The sequence below is a fragment of the Opisthorchis viverrini genome (assembly GCF_000715545.1).
Source record: "Opisthorchis viverrini unplaced genomic scaffold opera_v5_307, whole genome shotgun sequence".
Taxonomy (NCBI): domain Eukaryota; kingdom Metazoa; phylum Platyhelminthes; class Trematoda; order Opisthorchiida; family Opisthorchiidae; genus Opisthorchis; species Opisthorchis viverrini.
The window spans coordinates 462108-480009 of record NW_008751958.1 but is presented as its reverse complement, the minus strand read 5'-3'; the positions used below and the strand labels follow the sequence as shown (position 1 = coordinate 480009).

General features: G+C 46.5%; 2 protein-coding genes across 2 annotated transcripts in view; both read right to left on the bottom strand.

The window, feature by feature from the left end:
• Positions 1–13564, bottom strand: part of T265_09740 (hypothetical protein) — a gene marked incomplete at both ends in the record, with an annotated part of 19004 nt that extends 5440 nt beyond the window's left edge. Inside the window, 12 exons of the mRNA XM_009175905.1 lie at positions 7268–7385; positions 7433–7484; positions 8261–8421; positions 8467–8727; positions 8766–8795; positions 8830–8942; positions 8989–9040; positions 9081–9157; positions 9872–10041; positions 11366–11620; positions 12874–13175; positions 13430–13564. Of these exons, the coding sequence (XP_009174169.1) occupies positions 7268–7385; positions 7433–7484; positions 8261–8421; positions 8467–8727; positions 8766–8795; positions 8830–8942; positions 8989–9040; positions 9081–9157; positions 9872–10041; positions 11366–11620; positions 12874–13175; positions 13430–13564 (1726 nt within the window). The remainder of the gene's footprint in view (positions 1–7267; positions 7386–7432; positions 7485–8260; positions 8422–8466; positions 8728–8765; positions 8796–8829; positions 8943–8988; positions 9041–9080; positions 9158–9871; positions 10042–11365; positions 11621–12873; positions 13176–13429) is intronic.
• Positions 13565–17680: 4116 nt separating this feature from the next.
• T265_09739 (hypothetical protein) overlaps positions 17681–17902 on the bottom strand; it is a gene marked incomplete at both ends in the record, with an annotated part of 4396 nt that continues 4174 nt past the window's right edge. The window contains one exon of the mRNA XM_009175904.1: positions 17681–17830. Within this exon, the coding sequence (XP_009174168.1) occupies positions 17681–17830 (150 nt within the window). The remainder of the gene's footprint in view (positions 17831–17902) is intronic.

Sequence of the window (17902 nt, the reverse complement as noted above, 5' to 3'; positions counted from 1 at the left end):
GGCTTTCAAATAAGTCATGGTTGTACGGCAGTGAAGCATCGGTGTTGAACACTGATGTCATGCTGTCGATGATGATGATGATGATGATGAATGGTCACGCGCATCCCAGCCTCGAATGTTCGTTGCGCCAATGGCAAACAAACTCTTCATCGTCGTTTCTGTGACTGTTTGCGAAAAGGCCATCTGTTTACCTACTTGTTGATGCGAATTTCAAGTAGACATGGAGGAACATCAACAAAGTGATGGAAGAACATCACTTTAGATAGACTAATTGGTATGGGTGATGTACTGTCAAACTCACTGTGCTACGTAACACCAGATGGATTCTTTAATATGAATACACGATGTGTAACTAAAAACCCTTTCCGGAGCATTTCACTGTGAATCGGCTGATGCCACCCAACCCTTCATTGAAAAATTCCTTGAGACGCCCGTAGAGGTCATGCAACAAACGGCTAGAGACCTGGTAACCGAAACATTTTTCGCAATATAAGCTGCATTCAAGCGATCTGCCATGTTTGGAGGTGCCTGTCCGTCTATAAACGGTCATTTTCGAAAACTGAACAATTCTAGATAACGGTCATTTTGGTATGTTGACGAATTATCACAAACTCTCTGAACCACTGCGTTTTGAACAAGGGTTATTTGAATGCGCCAAATACTGTTCCGCCACTGGCTCGATGATGCACAGTAACATGTTTCTACCTCTGACCTTGACTGAAGAGGGATGTATCTGTCGATGTAACGACTTTCCGTGACAGTCATTCGGATGAATTCAGTACCAAACGATGGCGCTACGAAGACAATTTACCCTTGTCAAAGATTGGTTAATCAATTCACCTACTTCAACTTCGACTTCGCCAAAATAGGACTGTGGCATGAATCTAACCATTCCCTGACAAGTATCCGTTTCGGAGATTTAGTCCAATTCCATCTCGAATAAAGAAAAACTTATGGGAGCCTTTGGATTCGCCTGTCACATCGAACTCTGGCGGTGGGCATCCGCACACAAAATACACTTCCATATGTGGTTTGCGGCGAGACGCGTACGGAAATACCTGAACGTTCTTCAGTCGGTGCAAATCCGAGAGCATAAGATAGGGGCGTAAGGAGGAAGCACTAATGAAGCCATCAGCATGCTGATGACCCGCGGTTACCAAATTTGGGGATAAGTTGGCAGTTCAAATAGACGACCTATGTCCAGATTGGCCTCAAGGTCCTCACAAGGCATATACGAGGACAGATATAGCTAGCTTTTGCCAGCTGTCTGTACAAAGATGGTTGTCACAAAATGTCACTTCAAGGACAGTTGCAGGCCTAGCACTGTGGTGTCTCCCGAATGCTGAGACGAATAATCTGCAGACCATACGTTCAATATACGAAATGTAACACAATAAATTGGAAAATAATAGAAGTCAATTGAATATTATACGGTACACGCATAATAAAGATACGGAAGACAGTGAAAAACAAAGAGACACCCATAGCCCAGACCAAGGGTTTAGTGTGGTTGCTATTTGTACTCGCCAAGATGATAGCAACCATTGCCAACCACCGTACATTGACGAACTGATTAAGCAACCGGTAGCACTCGTGTTCGGTGTAAGGGGCTGATGTGTATCACTCGCTACTGCGAGACGTTTTTGTTTTGAAGAGTTGTGTGGATGGAGGAATACAGTGGCGAAAACTGCAAGTACCGGCTTTGTGTGTTCGGTCAACCGAAAGCGGAAGGTTCAAACAACAAATGCGAGATGAATGCACGAAGAAAAATATGTCACCGTGTCTGTTATAGGTAAAAGCGAGCGGTGAAAGAAAGGCTTAATACATCACTTCGTCACAGGCTGCATTGTCTAACCTGTACAGAGGTGTCTTCCTTGTATGACACCATCCGAAACACAGATCTGATTGACGTCTCAAAGCGTATACATGCCCAGGAGACGCAACCTGTGTTACAGTGGGTCGCCGACATGCATTGAAAGGTCGCTCTGGTGTGAGTGGATAGGCGTTATCCTTCTGTACCTCCACTACTGTCTGATCACTAGGTCGGACACATAAGTACAAGGACGAACGATCACTGGAAGTTGTTAACGTCTGACTATCGGAGTCGGGAAAAGGAAATCGCTTCAAGGAAAATGCCGGGTCGGTTCTACGATGACCGTCAACAAGTTCATCAATTTGCGGTTTAGATTTGCTGGGCTGTGAGTGAAGTTTGTTCTTAATAAAATCCGTCATTTTCGGAAATGTGTCAACAGAATCTGTTCATGCAGATTTGGTTCAAACGCAGCACTAATCGATCAGGCACGTGGCACATGATCAGAATTGGAGGAAGCGCACGCATAAGAATATCCTGAAGTGTGGTTGTACACTATCCAGTCCGAAACTACACATCCGTAATCGGACTGGGAGTGCTGGTACTGAGCTACAAATAAGTGCCTTTTCCCACCAGCCTTATTTTTTCACAATGGTGTTGGGACGAATGATGGTTATACGGCAGTGAGGCATTGACCTTGTGCAGTCCATGGTGACTACCATGAAGTAACTGAGTGAAGTTATCAAAATTAAAAGAAATCTGGTAGTGCCATTTGGGGTCTGATTCAAAGTATGACTCTCAAACACGATGGAATAAACGAAGCGTTCACATGTGAAATTCACTGTTTCCGAAGGGTTTTGTAGTCAATCGGTTCAAATTATACTAACAAAGCACAGCTCCATCTAACGCACGCACCTGTGTTCAGGGGAGCTTTATTCACTAGATAATTCTAGATAACGCCTGCACTGACCGATAACTTGGGATAATCTCATTGGAGATATTCATTGAAACAATTTACAGGCAACAACGTGTTGTTCAGGTTAACGTTTTTGAGCAAGTACACCTCAATTATTTATTTAGTACGAAAAAAGCCGCGTGTTTGCCAGAGAAGTAGAGCCTTGTTTTTTTATGGAGTAACTCAAATTTCATGAGTACTACCTCAATCTTCCAGTCATGAAAAACAAGGCTGTGTTAGCACTTTGGGCATTCAATGTCAGAGGTTGCCCTTCGGGTTATGTGTTGGCGCGCTAAATGTCCTCACCTCTACACAACAGCAACAGCATGTGGTAAAACCGTCGAAGATTACGGAAAAACTTGCCGAACCCTGCTTTTACATGTCTTAAACCGGTTAGACTAGCATAGGATTGGATCTGGTTTGGATAATTCACTCCAAACAAACACGGATGCACCAGTAAGTTGTCCAGTTGAGTTTCTCCCATTTCTAATCACCTGTCAAAAATAAGTATGATCCGATTTCTGATCTGAGTCTCTTTGAATCTACCGTCGCATTACGACATGACAGCACCAGTAGCCATCCCAATATTGGTTTACCGCCTGGCTGTCCAGTTCCACCTGGGTAGAGACTTTCGTAGCTCGGATTGCGTTCATTGGTTGTTAATCAGGTGATAGTTGATTTATTGGCCGAGCATGGTAATCAGTATTCAAGTACTTCGCTATCAACCAAAGGGACACTATCAGTGCACGGTTGGACGGCTAATTCTTCCTTATCTGCCATCACATTGGGGTACACCAAATACTCTCTAAGAACTACATAGAAGTAAGCAGATATCCCACGCACTGATGATGTTCCCTTCGATTGACAATGAAGCATTCGCAAGCTAATTGACAAGCTCACCTGAATGACAAACATCCATCTACGTGACACACTAATGGGGGCGCAGAAAGAAATGTTTATCATAATCAGAGACAATAAAATCAGTGTTGACACTAATGCTTCACTGCAGTACAATCACAAGGTTTATGTAATTAGGTTTCAAGCCTAAGAATGAAAACAGAAAAGCGGGAGTGAGACAGGGAATCTGATGATGGCCTAAGTCAGGCACTCCGAAGTGCCTACATCGTCAAGCGCCCCTCTGTCAGACAATCTGGAAAGCAACTGGCGACACGAACGCCATTGACTCCGATCAGTCGCCATTTCTTGCAATGTTTCCAGCCTAGCGTACGCGGGGGACCGCATCCTGGAAGACGTCTCGCGCCAAGAACACCTGAACTTCTCGAAATGTTTACCACACCCTCCTGCCAAGTCAAAAGCTGTCTACCTTGCGGGTGGCGTTATTCTAAAGAAGGCACGGAAAACAACACGAGTCTCGGTAGACGGTGTTTCGGCATGCGTAGCACATGACCAAGCCACCGCAACTGATGGCACTGGACGTCTCCCGTGACTGAAGTACTTGCTGCACAACCAAACACCCATATTCCAATTAACTCGTTACGAATTCATTGACGCTATCCAACATCAGCGACGCTTCTGAGGTATCGGTGGTCAACAATCTGAGGACGCCTCACAGCACTTGTCCGGAGAGGCTACGTCTTACAACTAGACAACAATACAGACCTTATTGTAACTTAGTACACGCGATCCTTGTACCACGGTGATACGCAAATTAGCAAACATGACACTGTCGTTTGAGATTCTCCAGCCACACTTCTGTCAGAGCTAATGCAACCACCGAGGTACGTAAAATTCTCCACAACCTCCAGTGGAAGGGTATGTTCAGAGACACCCCGTTCTGAAGTACCAGTTTGAACCTTCGAGGTGAAAGGCGCATGCCAAAGTATGGTAGGATGATCGTCAGTTTATTCAACAGTCATGCGCTGCGCATCCTTCTTTAAAGTTGACGGCGATGTCGTCTGCGTAGCCAGATCGATAAGGTTCTCATTAGCAACAATTTGAAGACCGTTCAGTGTTCGCCTCATTATTTCGTCAATGCGGATGTTGAACAAGAATGGAGAGAGTAGACATCCTCGTCGGACCCCGATTTTTGCAGGGTAGCTTATAGAGACATCATCATACACTTTCACCCGCCCAGAAGTATGCGAATATACGGGTCGGATTATGCTCAAAAACTTCTGGGGCATACCCTGTTAAGAAAATGTAGTTAACAACACTGACCAATCGACAAAATCTAACGCAACATTGAAGCAAAGGAATACCAAGATTGTGGGGTCGTTTGTACATATGGCATTACATCCCGTAAAGTGTGAAGATGTGGTCGACGCAGCCTCTACCCGGTCGAAATTCAACTTAATGCTCACGGCTCAAGGATTCGCGTGCGGCCGTAAGGCCGAAAAACCAGTGAAGCCAGTAGCCCTGATACAACGGAAGTCAAACTAACACCTCTGTGGTTACCATAAGTACGGCGAGTATCCTTTTTGAAAGGGATATTGTCGTGATTCATCCGTGGGAAGTGTGATACCCAGCCGAAACTAGGAGATTGAAGGGAGGTGATAACAACACTTTGGTGTGAAAGAAATACTGCTCGTGCGCATTTTTACATAGTAACTTTTGTGCAGATTATTGACTTACAACAAGCATCTTCATGCTCCACGCCGACCTTATCTTCGTAGGTTCACATCAGTGTAAGCAGCTCGCATGGAGAGGAACATCCGTCCCCGGGCAAACTTTATAACTTTGTAGGGTTACCCGTTATTGACTACTATAACTACTATTAACCGGCAAGTTCGATTCGGGTAAAAACATCCAGACCTGGTCATAGCAGAGTAGCTCAGTGTAAAACCAAAGAGGCATAGGCATAACTAAATTCTGCTTTTCAGAAGGGGAATATGAAGCTCGTGGCAAAATTATACACATTTTCATGTCCAACTTCTAGGCTGCCTGGGAGACATGCATTCTGCACCTAGTGGGTCAATCACCAGGTGGTAGGACTAATTTAGAGTAGGACATCCACAGTGTAACTATTAGCAACAGGAAGTACCCACACAACGAAATCGACCTATGGAAGATAGCATGTAAGGTGTTTCTGCATGCAAAAAACGAACATAATGAGTACCATTAGGATTGGCGAGTCTGACGAACGATTGCATTCTGCGTATACGGCTCTTGATGTACTTAAGAGAATCGGATATGACGTATGTTTTCGCCCAAAAGGAAACATTAGGAACAGGTCCTAATTAGCTCCGCATGAAGAGTGCGACTTTTCCGAGGAGAGGGGACGCATAAGTACACGCTACCAGAGTAAGACATGCTTAGCGATCTTCTAACGGAAAGTATAAGCCTTGAAGTGTATGAAGACAGTGATTTGTTACACAACATATCCTGATCGCGACAAAAAGATGGTGTTGATTCCCCCTAAGAAGCAACTGCAACCGGTGGTTATTTTCCCATTTGTTTTGACTACTCATGAGTAGTGTGATTTACACCCCGCTTAGTATGACAGCCTTTTGCCCCACCATCATTCCCCAGGATTCCCCCTCAAGGTTTGCTTACATTCTAGTCACTAATGTCGAGAACTTTTCTCCTTCTCGTATGAACATGCAAGTTCCTGTTTGCTTCGACGGAAATCGAGTCGTCCTGGGGTCGAACACGGACCCCGCTAATGGGAAAGGAGCGCCCCAGGCAGCCCCATTTTCGTGTTACCCTTGTATTGCATCTTACCTGATAGTTCTTGTTGGAATTTTGTTTTAAACCAGCCTAAGAGCGCATTTCGATTTAATACAGTACGTGCTACTTCACCACGCTGACACCTAATGACTGAGTATATTTAATTTGTGTCAAACGCATCCGATATCCGTTTTCCAGACAGTTTCCGTTGTCTGTTGATTCGGAAATACATTCAGTACGTACTGACTGTCCTCTGCGCCAGTATTCATGTGGAATACCTATCTACCGTATCCGTACGTTTGTGTATCATTTGGTAATTACTCGATTTTGCTCCCAGAAAACCCTGCTGCCTCAGCCATTTCTTCTGCTCGTTGATTATAGGTTATACTTAATTCATGATGTTCATAGGACCAGTTGTCAGTAGTGTTTACTGCCCTAACGGAGGTAATAACCACCAAATGAATCCACCAAAACAATTACCAAGAGACATTCGATTGCATTTCTGTTAACACTTTCCTGCTATCTGGTTGGTATCTGTCCTAGATGTTCCCTTCCCCCCGTGCGGAAAACTGTGAGGGCAAAAGGCTGAGCCTCCCAGGGAAGATCACTGTCGGGAGGGCCAAGAACCTGCCCGGTTACGGGAGGGAGGCAGCGTATGTATACACTCAAAGCATCAATCACAATACCATACCATACAACAAAACGCCACGCTGCAACCTGTTCACATTACCGTTTCGATCAAAATTAGCACTAGAACTGAAAAGGATTCACAAAACACCTTCCAATTATTGGTATAAGATTCAGTAGCAAAACCCAACAACCACCTTAAGTACTTAGGGTAAGTAGACGCCATAGCTTCACGGGAACTGACTTACCAAAACCGCTTTTTGGGGAAAAAGGTCCCAAGGGACGGGGATCACGTCGAGGCCTTGAGCACTGCCGCCGAGCAAATCCAACGCGCAGCAGCCGATTATCCACCATCTGATGATCAAGCTTTGGTAGGAATAGGAGCGAAATTGAAACAACATGGATAAACCTACCTCTATGGCTTTTTGTGCCATTTCGTGAGTTGCCATTGTGACATATGCGTGGCTAAAACGATAAACAGGAAACTCATCACTGATAAAGACATGCAATCTTGCGTAGGTTGGTTGCTAGGGTGAAATAAGAATTTTACACATGAAGAACGAGTTATTTTGAGATGGCTCCTTATCTTGATTCTAGAAGATTTGGTTTAGATATGTGCTCCAAACTGAGTGTTGCCCTGCTACTCTCCATCCGGCTGTCTTGTTTGTCAACCCTACCTGCTCGTCTGTATATCTATTCATCTGTTGATCCCATTCTCCAAAACATCCATACATATTAACATATCATACATTTTTATCAAACCAAATCCAGAACCAGGGGGTTTCTCTAATAACTTGATAGTGTCAAGGGGTAATGTTGAAGAAGCCGTGAGTCAGTGAGATATGAAACGCGTAGATCCAAACTGCAAAACTAAAGTCTCTTCTGAACATCCAATAACTGAATGTTTGCAGAATCCCATGGTTTCTTTTAACCCAATTCCAACCTAATGGGCTTTGTTTACTCTTCTACAGAAGATGATTCACCGCCCATCAGTTGGTCGCATTGCTGCATGGCCATTTCTTGTCGGGTCAATTACCGTGGTGAGAATAGCATGATTCTGGAAAGTTCGATCCACAAGCTACATCAACAGAGCAAAGAAGTATTGAAAAAAGAGTCCAATTGACACAGATATAGAAGGAAAACATCGGTCAGTGGTTTAGCTGAAGGTTTGAAAAGAAGTGCTCAGCCATGAGTCCATCGATTGCTTATCAAACCTTTCTGACACGAAAACAAGAACGTACTTTTGATGCTCACTAATTTTGATTCGAACAATATGCCCAACCGGTTGGAGCAATTTCTGGATGAACCCTTCTGTCACCTTGTGATATCCCACGTAAAGCGTAGTGTCAGATGATTTCGGGGATTCGCCAGAGTGCCCAGGATCGGCAGGTGCATCCGTAACCTAGGAAAACAGAGTGTGAAAAGCAACTGGTCATCGGAACTATACTGAGCTCGTATGATTTCCCGTAGCTTCATCTTCATCTTCTGACAAAGTTAGAAGTTGTTGCTTTCGTTTCGTAGCCAGAGATTCCGTGTTATATTGGGGGTTTGATACACTACAATCAAGAGCGGAAGATATGAGCGGTGGTTTCGAACTGAATTCCTCAGAACGATCTTCCTTGGCTTCTGTGTTGGCCGGCATTAGTTTTGGACCACGCAGAAAGTTTCCATAAAGTAGCTGTTTATCTCGTGGAGCAGATTTGGTCGGCTGGATAGATGATGCCAATTTAATAAAATGTCACATACAGTTCGTCCGGGTTCTTCCTCCTCTGGATCCTGATGATATAAATCGAACAGATCGATACCCTACCTTTGGTCTACGCTTGAAAGTGTGCCGCTCCTTCTTATCGGCTATTTGTATGGCACCGGAGCGCAGTAATTCCATTGCTTCTTCTTTGGCTTTCTCTCCAGTTTTACCGGCCGCTGTGCGGAGCAAAACTGTAAAGCAACAAGCTAAACAGGGACGAACCACGTGGTTTCTCCTCTCTCTTTATCTGACTTATTTCGGTCAACGTGCGTTTCTATCAGTCTGATAAGAGTCGTCAAAGTGAGGATCTATACCATTTTTCTAAGAGTAGCTAACTCCTTTTTGAGCGCCTTCTCGGGTTCTGTGTAATCTCGGGGCATTTCGACCAGAACTGATCGATAATAGGATATTTAGAAAGTGACGTACAACTCGATAACAACTCATCCGTGTCGACGTTCCTAGGACAATAATGGTAATGAAAAGGGCCTACTTTCCCAACTCCTGTACAAGATCCTCACAGGCCATGATTTCGTAAATGAGGTGTGGAGCACGAAAAAGCTGAAAGAAAAAAGATGGATTGGCTTGATCGAACAGAATGAAAAAGAAGGACAAAAAATGAGCGATCGGCTGATTATACGCATTGAAAGGACCACGTTGAAAACAAGATGAAACAAATTAACCGAAACGAGCTAATGGCGATGATTGCGCTTAGATCACACGTGTACTATCTGCCGGTGAAGCACACCGTCGGATTTAACCGATATAGATCCAACAGCACTGAATAAAATCATGTATCCCCCCCCAAAAAAAAAACAAGAAAAGCTCTATCATCCGCATAAAATAGGGGACGCTTGTAAGCTCACTAACACATAGGGCTTCTACAAGTTGAAAAGATCGGGGTTGAAAAATACAACATTCCTGTACATTTACTTTAAACGCCTGTGGACAACAAATAAAAGTACACTTGTCTCAGATGCAAAAATATCTCGGCTGAAGACGCGGACAGTAAACGATTACACCTAGTGCTGGTACAATTGAGAACAGTGGCTATCATAAAAATATCTCACATACGTCTCCACGGCTATATAAGAATTATGTCAGAAACGAGCGTCGATTGCGACAGAAACGATTAGAAAATTATCGTTCAGCTGTAGCACCCTTCCGGTACCTAGCTGCCATGCCAACCGAAAGAAGCACGAGGGCTGGGATACTGCCAGGTTGCCCAAGCCTAGACAGGGGAAGTCGAGTGGCGGGGGTCGGATTCGAACCACGGACCTTCCGGTCAGTAAATTCGCGCTCTAACCACTTGAGCCATCTCGCCCCCGATACGATCCGCTACCACTGCGATCCGCCACTAAAAATCGTCGTAGCGTCGGACGTTTTAATCTACGGCATCAATACAGTGATTGCGTACGTATTTCCTGACAGCAGCCAGAAAGCCGTAGCACGTACAGCCAGATCCCTGGAACCAGCCGAGCGAAACTAAAGTCAGGTAAAAAAGCTTTGGAAATCGTGCTTGCCATCAAAACGTTTCAAAAAGTGCTCTAAGGTCCCCAATTTATGTTACTGACCGATCACAAGCCGCTCTTTACTGGGCTTGGCTCGAAGAAGGGGATTCCGACATATACCAACAACCATCTCAAGAGATACGACCAGCCTCAGACAAGCCAAGCGGACCAGAGGTCGGGTTCGAACCACGGAGCCTCCGGTCAGTAAATTCGCGCTCTAAAAACTAAACCAGAAACGGGAAATCAGAGGACTATTGGACACGTAGAACAGGACCTGAAAATACCACAAGAAAAGGTTAGTTTAACCATGGAGCTGTTGTGCACGGAGCAACGCCTGGCATCTCGACTGCTCCCATCTACATTTGCGTAACCCGGCAGTACCTCAGTCCTCGTGCCTACCTCGGGTGGGATGACAGCTAAGAACAGAAAGGGTGTTACAGCTGTCTTTAGGATTGATTAAACTGATCCCGATATGTTTATGGGTTTGTGACCGCTACTCTCATCTTCGAGTGTCTCGCAGCTGTGCAGCATTTTAGGTTCAGTAGAAAGGTCTGACGAACACAATCCCCTAGTTTTCCCGGTTGGGGGTTGGAATAAATGCTACAGATTGAACGTTACACGGGTGGGCGCCACAGCGCGATGTACACACTTGCGCAATTACAAATAACCTTACATTACATCGGCCTCTCTGTGGTAACATTAACCAGCTACAAACAATAGGATGGATAAAGAAAAACTGTCAGGAAGGCCAGATTTCTGAAAGTGATCCCAGAATATCCCCAGCTGTAGGCACACCAATCAGACACAGGGAAGTGACCAACTGCACAGCGCCGCCCACATCTGCCACTTCACTTTCATTGTAAGAGTTCCTCCCTTCGTTTATATTACGTCGCAGGTTGGGAAACAAACTGCATTTGCGCGAATTCCTAATAATTAATTGGTAAACCTTCGAGTACAAGATCAAAGTACGGCAGTTGGGCTCACAGCATCTTCGCTGTCTAAACGGCACCGTCTGCGAACTTCAGATGGTTTTCAGCTGTCACGGCTGGGTGAGCCGGTATTGGTACAGCTTTTATTTTTATATTTGCCACCTCCCTTGCTTGACTGGATAAAAAAATCGTTCAGCTGTAGCACCCTTCCGCTGCCTAACTGCCATGCCACCTGAAGGTTGCACGAGGGATGGGATACTGCCAGGTTGCCCAAGCCTAGACAGGGGAAGTCGAGAGGCAGAGGTCGGGTTCGAACCACAAACCTTGCGGTCAGTAAATTCGCGCCCTAACCACTTGAGCCATCCAGCTTGACTGGATACCAGTAAACAGTTGCCTCTGTGTCGCTTGTCCGTCCATCTCCATAAAACGTGCCGGTTAAAATAGTAACTACTTCTTGTTTAGACTTTTTAATTATGCACCTGTTAGGACGGTCAGGTCCTAAAGAATAATCCGATTTTTCGTAGTATTTCACTAAGATTTCATTTTCCCTGGTGTAGTCAACTGATTCGCAGCGCTCTTCCTTTCATTGGTTCATCCACAATATAGCCGACCTTCATCCGGCGTCCTTTGTCTTCTGCCTTGAGGTCTTCCACTCAAGTATTTAGACCAAACGCGAAATAATAAGTTCCATCAATCTCTTAAGTCACCGAGCTAGCACAGTTACGACACTGGTGACGAGTCTTCCACGATGTCAATATCAGCAGACCAATTCAGGTGACTTTGAAACACCAGCAAAAGCAGTTTCTGCATGCGCAACTGCTTCTTTTTGGTGAACGCGTTATTACACTAGCCAAACTGCACGCGCGAGTACTGACGCAGCTCCATTTTGGACACCTAGGCATCAACCGCATGAAAGCCTTGGCGCGAAGTTACGCATACTGCCCGGGTATGGACAAACACCTACAAGAACTCGTGCGGTCCTGTTCAGTGTTCTGCAAAATCGCCGTGGGAGACCGAGTTATCTCCGTGACCTGCACTAACTAACCCTTGGTCGCGTCTACATAATGATTTCTGGGACCAATTAACAATCAGTATTATCTTATCATGGTTGACGCTTATAGTAAATAATCGAAGATAATCATAATGGATCACATCACCTCTCGCACCACAATCTTGCAGCTCATTCGCATCTTCAGTCGCTTCGGTACGTCATAAACACTGGTTTCATATAACGGTAGAGTAATTACCTCAGTGGAAATCGTCCTGTTTTACAAGCAAATGGCATTCACTATGCAAGATCGCCACCATTCCATCTTCAATCAAACGGCCAAACCGAACGCTTAGTCAATAGTTTCGAATGAGCACTTCAAAAGCTTAAAGGGGAGGGAACGTCAGCGGTGATTATTGAAACCTGCTTATTAAGTTACCGTGCAGCACCTAACCCAAATGTGCAAAGAAAACAACTCATCCACAGAAGCACATTTCGAGTGTAAAATCCGTTTACCCATAAATGTGGTACTCCCATCGCCCCGCATCCATAAACAAGGAACACACACATGGAGTAAGAGCTAAACCGCCACCACGGGGCCATTCACACCACACATGAGCCCGGTGAATCGGCCATGGCCGAGGACTATTCAAACGGCAGAGAGAAATGGACTTATTGTTACATGAAGGGCCGTATGGGTATGGGGGCGAGATGGTTCAAACGGTTAGAGCGCGAATTTACTGACCGCAAGGTCCGTGGTTCGAACCCGACCGCTGCATCTCGACTTCCCCTGTCTAGGCTTAAGCAACCTGGCAGTATCCAAGCCCTCGTGCTTCCTTCGGGTAGCATGGCAGCTAGGCACCGGAAGGGTGCTACAGCTGAACGATTTTTTTGTTTTCTGTTGTATGGGTAACGCCACGTACAGAGTCGTTGTACAGTTGGATACATGGGTACGTCAGGTGAAGCAACTTCGCCCTGGACACGCTGCACCGGCTACATCAGATACTTCGACTCTTCTGGATGTATTATGTTTGAGCTACCATCCACACATGTGCCCCCTGTGCAAACACAAAAAAACCAATTGAATCCATATGAAGACCGAGACGGTGGTCCAGCCGTAACTCTAAATCAATGCAGATGAATCCGCATCTGAAAAATTTCACAAACTTTGAAGGGGAAGGTGTTAGGACAATCAGACTCTAACTAACAACTCGATCTTTTGTAAACATCGCCATCACTGTCAGCTGTAATAACAGCGTACTATTCGTACAGTGGTCGTTACCGCCACAGTTTGATTCACGGATGATTCGGAGAGGTGGGGTAGGCAGCTGCGCATTAAAGGAGGGAGCTGATGAATTAGTGCGTAAATACATTACTATCAGTGGACTGTTAAGTGAGGGATTGAGAAAGGAGCTATGCATTGAAGGCAATAGCTTGGATGTACGAACGCCACTGATGTGGCTCGTATCGGGGTCCCCACCCAGGGAGACGGCAGTGACCAGCGCAGCTGAGTTTGTTGGTAATGACTTTCATACTTCGCCTCAAGGTCGTTGTTTGACCGCCTCTGGTTCATTTCTACATTTTACGTGGTTGGGCGAAGAGAACCCTTCGAGGAAGTCGGTCGACTGGCATACCGAGCACGTGGCCAAGCCAGTGCAACCGATGCAGTGTGATCAGTTCATCTATCGAAGGTGATTTATTTCTTCCGAATACCATTCGACGTACTTCAGCATTGCAGATCCGATGTTCCCACCAGATTCGGACAATGCTCCGAAGACATCGATGATCAGACACTGAAAGTCCTTTAACGTCTTCAGCGCGCAGCGACCAGGTTTCTGATCCATATAGTAATATGGAGCGCACCGCGGCATTGTAAACTCGACCCTTGACAGAGAAGCTGATGTCACGCCTACGCCACAGGTGACGTAGGTTCGCAAAAGCTGCTCTGGCCTTCCCAATCCGGATGGAAATATCATCTTTCGCCAGACCACCGGGACTGATACAGCTTCCCAGGTAAACAAATTTGTCTACTACCTCAATCGGTTCATCCGCAAGCATGAGGCTAGGGTTAGAGCCCACCCAGTCTTGCAGTAGCACTTTACACTTTGCAGGTGTGAAGTGCGAGCCAAATCGTGAGGCGCAATTATTTAGGTTATTCAATATTGTTTGCAATACCACGAGGTCAGGTCCAAGAAGAGCTACGTCGTCTGCATACTCGATATCCGTGAGCGGAGGCCCAGGGAGCACTTCGACCCCACAGTCATTAGAGGCTGATTGTCAATCTTCATGATCGTATCATGACGAAGTCGAAGAGTAAAGGTGAAAGAGGACAGCCATATCGGACACCACTTGATGTGGTGAACTCAGACGTTTTTGGGAGCGAGGTGTCTCAAGTGGTTAGAGCGCGAATTTACTGACCGGAAGGTCCGTGGTTCGAAACCGATATCCACCTTTCGACTTTCCTTGCTTAGGCTTGGGTAACCTGGCAGCATCCCAGCCCTCTTGCTCCCTTCGGATGGCACGGCAGCTAGGCACCGAAGGGGTGTTACAGCTGAACGATTAATTCGGGCGAGAGCTCTCCGTAAACGTTCACACAGTGACGGGAGTTTGCGTACAGCGCCTTAATGAGGGTCAATAATTTATGTGGGGCACATTTATTCCGCAGACACTGCCGTAGTGTCCGACAGTCCACAGAGTCAAAGGCAGCTTTCAGGTCAAGGAATACAACCATTAGTAATTGCTGAAAGCAGTGGCGCTGTTCCAGAATTTATCGGAAGGTGAAGATATGATCGACGCATCCTCTCTCAGGACAGAACCCAGCTTGGTTTTCACGGACCTGTCTCTCCCTGTGTTCAATCAACCTTCGAAGGATAAAACCAGAGAGCACTTTCGATGCCACAGCGAATAGGCTGATGCCACGCTGGTTTTCACACAGCGTACGCGTATTCTTTTTGAAGATAGGAATTACTGTCGACATCCTGCAGGCACCTTCTTTTCGTTCCATATAGCACCAATAGACTTCGTCAGATGGCTCACCAGGGATTCTCCACTTTCTTTGAAAAGGGCTGTACACAGATCATCCGGTTTTGGTGCCTTCTCACTTTTCAGCACGGATGTTTCGTACTTTACATTCCATTCGCCCGTATGCATTATCTCCACAGGCTGTGTTGCAGGAGGCCAGCTACACTGTTCTTCGAAGTGCTTGATCCATCTTTCCAGTCGATGCTTTTGCGAGCAAATTAATGAGCCATCGTTTTCACCTATCATTTAGCTGATCGTTGGTTTCCTAGGGTCAGTCGAGGAACTTAGTTGATACAGGACACGGATGTTACTGGTAGCAAAAGCCTTCTCCGTCTCCCGAACTTTCGGTGTACACCAGAGCTATCAGTTTTTCCTTAAGCCTTTCACTATTCAGCGTTTGAGGAATTTGCGTGCGCCGTCGTACTCGTTGCCTGCTGGTATGGCTTTCCTGGCATCAATCATGGATAACGACCTCGACGACATCCAGTGGTCCTGTTGTCGAATTGGAGAAGTCGAGCAGACAGCGCTGACCGCCGCCAACATACCTCCTTTCACAATTTGCTCTGTTTCATCCACAAGCTCACTGCAACCACAGTACTGATTTACTGTGGAGAGTTGTTAGGCTAGCTCAGGTCGTTCTTCGAGGACAGTGGATTGCCATGCTTCTTGCCGACTTGCGAGGGCCTGAAGGGAAGCGAACTGACAGGCGTGCACGCACCATGGCGTGATCGAAATCAAGTGGTGTGCCCCAGAAGGAACGACAGTTTTGAACTGTAGCTCTCTACAAGTAGCTTATGATCACGTGGTCCGACTGGGTCCACGGCAGTTAGTGGCCACCAGGTTACGCGATGCGAAAGTTAACGTTGAAAGTTCGTACTTGCCAGGAACAGTTCATGGCCAGCACACAATTGATGGAATCGATCTCCGTTGTCTGTTGGGCAAGCATTGACTCCAAAGCAATCGCCTAAATGTGATTCCTAGGAGCTCAGACGACCTACTTGAGAATTCAAATCGCATGCAAGGATCACAATGTCAGTGCTTTTTGCCTGACGAATGAACCCATCATCATCACCATCGCCAGCATGACATCAGTGTTCAACACCGATGCTTCACCGAAGCTTCACACCATGAGTTATTTGAAAGCCTTATTGTAAAGAAAAGAGTAAAGGTGGACGGGGGATGGACTTAGTGCTAGCTTACCACAATCATTCCGAGGTGCCTACACTTCCAGACATTCACTCAGGCAATCTGGATACAAATTGACAACAAGATCGCTACTGACATCGGTTGGCAGCCATATCATGTAGTGTCTCCAACCAGCGTAACTGACTGCGAGGCGATGTCTGTCTGTGTCAGTTTGAAGGGCGAGATGGCTCAGTGGTTAGAGAGCGAATTTATTGACCGGAGGTCCGTGGCCCAAACCCGACATCTGCCTCCCGACTTCCCCTGCCTAGGCTTAAGCAACCTGGCAGTATCCCAGCCCTCATGCTTCCCTCGGGTAGCATGGCAGCTAGGCACCGGAAGGGTGTTACAGCTGAACAATCATGCGTGTTTCGGATCAATTTAAGGGGAGTTTCAGAAAATATTGCCTGTTTTCCAGTTTGACGTGAAGTACGGATCTTGTGGATCTAGAAGGGTGTTATTTTGTTTACTGTTAATAGGGAGCGAGGGGCATAAGGCCCTTCGGCCAGACAACTGACAGTCAAGCAACCCAGCGACGTTTCCTTGTGTGATGGGAAGGGGTTAGGGAGGGACATCGGTGGACACAGAACTGCGCGGGCAAATGACACCTCCCGGGTACCCAGGCCGAGAAATGGGGTTTGGTTGAGGTAACCCACCCTGAGCCATCGAATCAAAAGTCTGACGCACGAGGCAGCAGACAGTGGAGCTTTCTTTGGAGACCCCGCCCGGATCCGATGACTCAACAGACTGACCTGCTCGGCTGCAGGGGGTTGGCCTAACCAGAGGGCACAGGGAATAAGGCATTGCTGTCTCATTCCTGATGCGGCTGCGCACAGCAGATGTCTTGTGAGCAGCACCGGGCTCATTGGTTTTCAAAGTATTTCGACCGTAGTGGATAATGCGCCGACGGTCACGGTCTACCGTTAGGCGATCGGAGTGTCTGGTTTTTGCGGCCGACATTTTCTAACCCGTCCCTCCTCGGGGGAAGGCAGCATCGCTGCTTTTATTAATATAGACATCCTGATCGCCTGGGGGAAACACCTTACTGCCCTCACATTCCTGTCGCAGAGGACAGTACGACTTTATCCCAGACCGCCTCGTAGCACGATCACTCGTAGTAAGGGGCCTCGTTGCTCTTGGTTTGACTGCTCCCTTTGGCCTTCCTGGCATGGTTGCAACTTGTGGAAGGACGTTCCAGCCAGTGCAGCCCATGAGATCATCGCAGCACTCAGGCCCAATCAACACGTCAAGGTGGCAGCTTTAGGTCGGGGATCTTTTATAATAGTTCAATAAGATTTCATTTTCCTTGTTGTAGCCAAATGAGCCGCAGCGGTGACTTTTCCATCGTCCGCAATATAGCCGTGGTGTGACGGTTTGCGCACCTCAGCGACCCATTGAGCTATACTGGAGAGTGTCCCGCGACACTCACAGAGTCTCTCACACCAGGTTGGTCAATGGTTAGAGGTCTGACGAACACAGTCTCCTGGCCCTCCAGGTTGGGGGTTGGA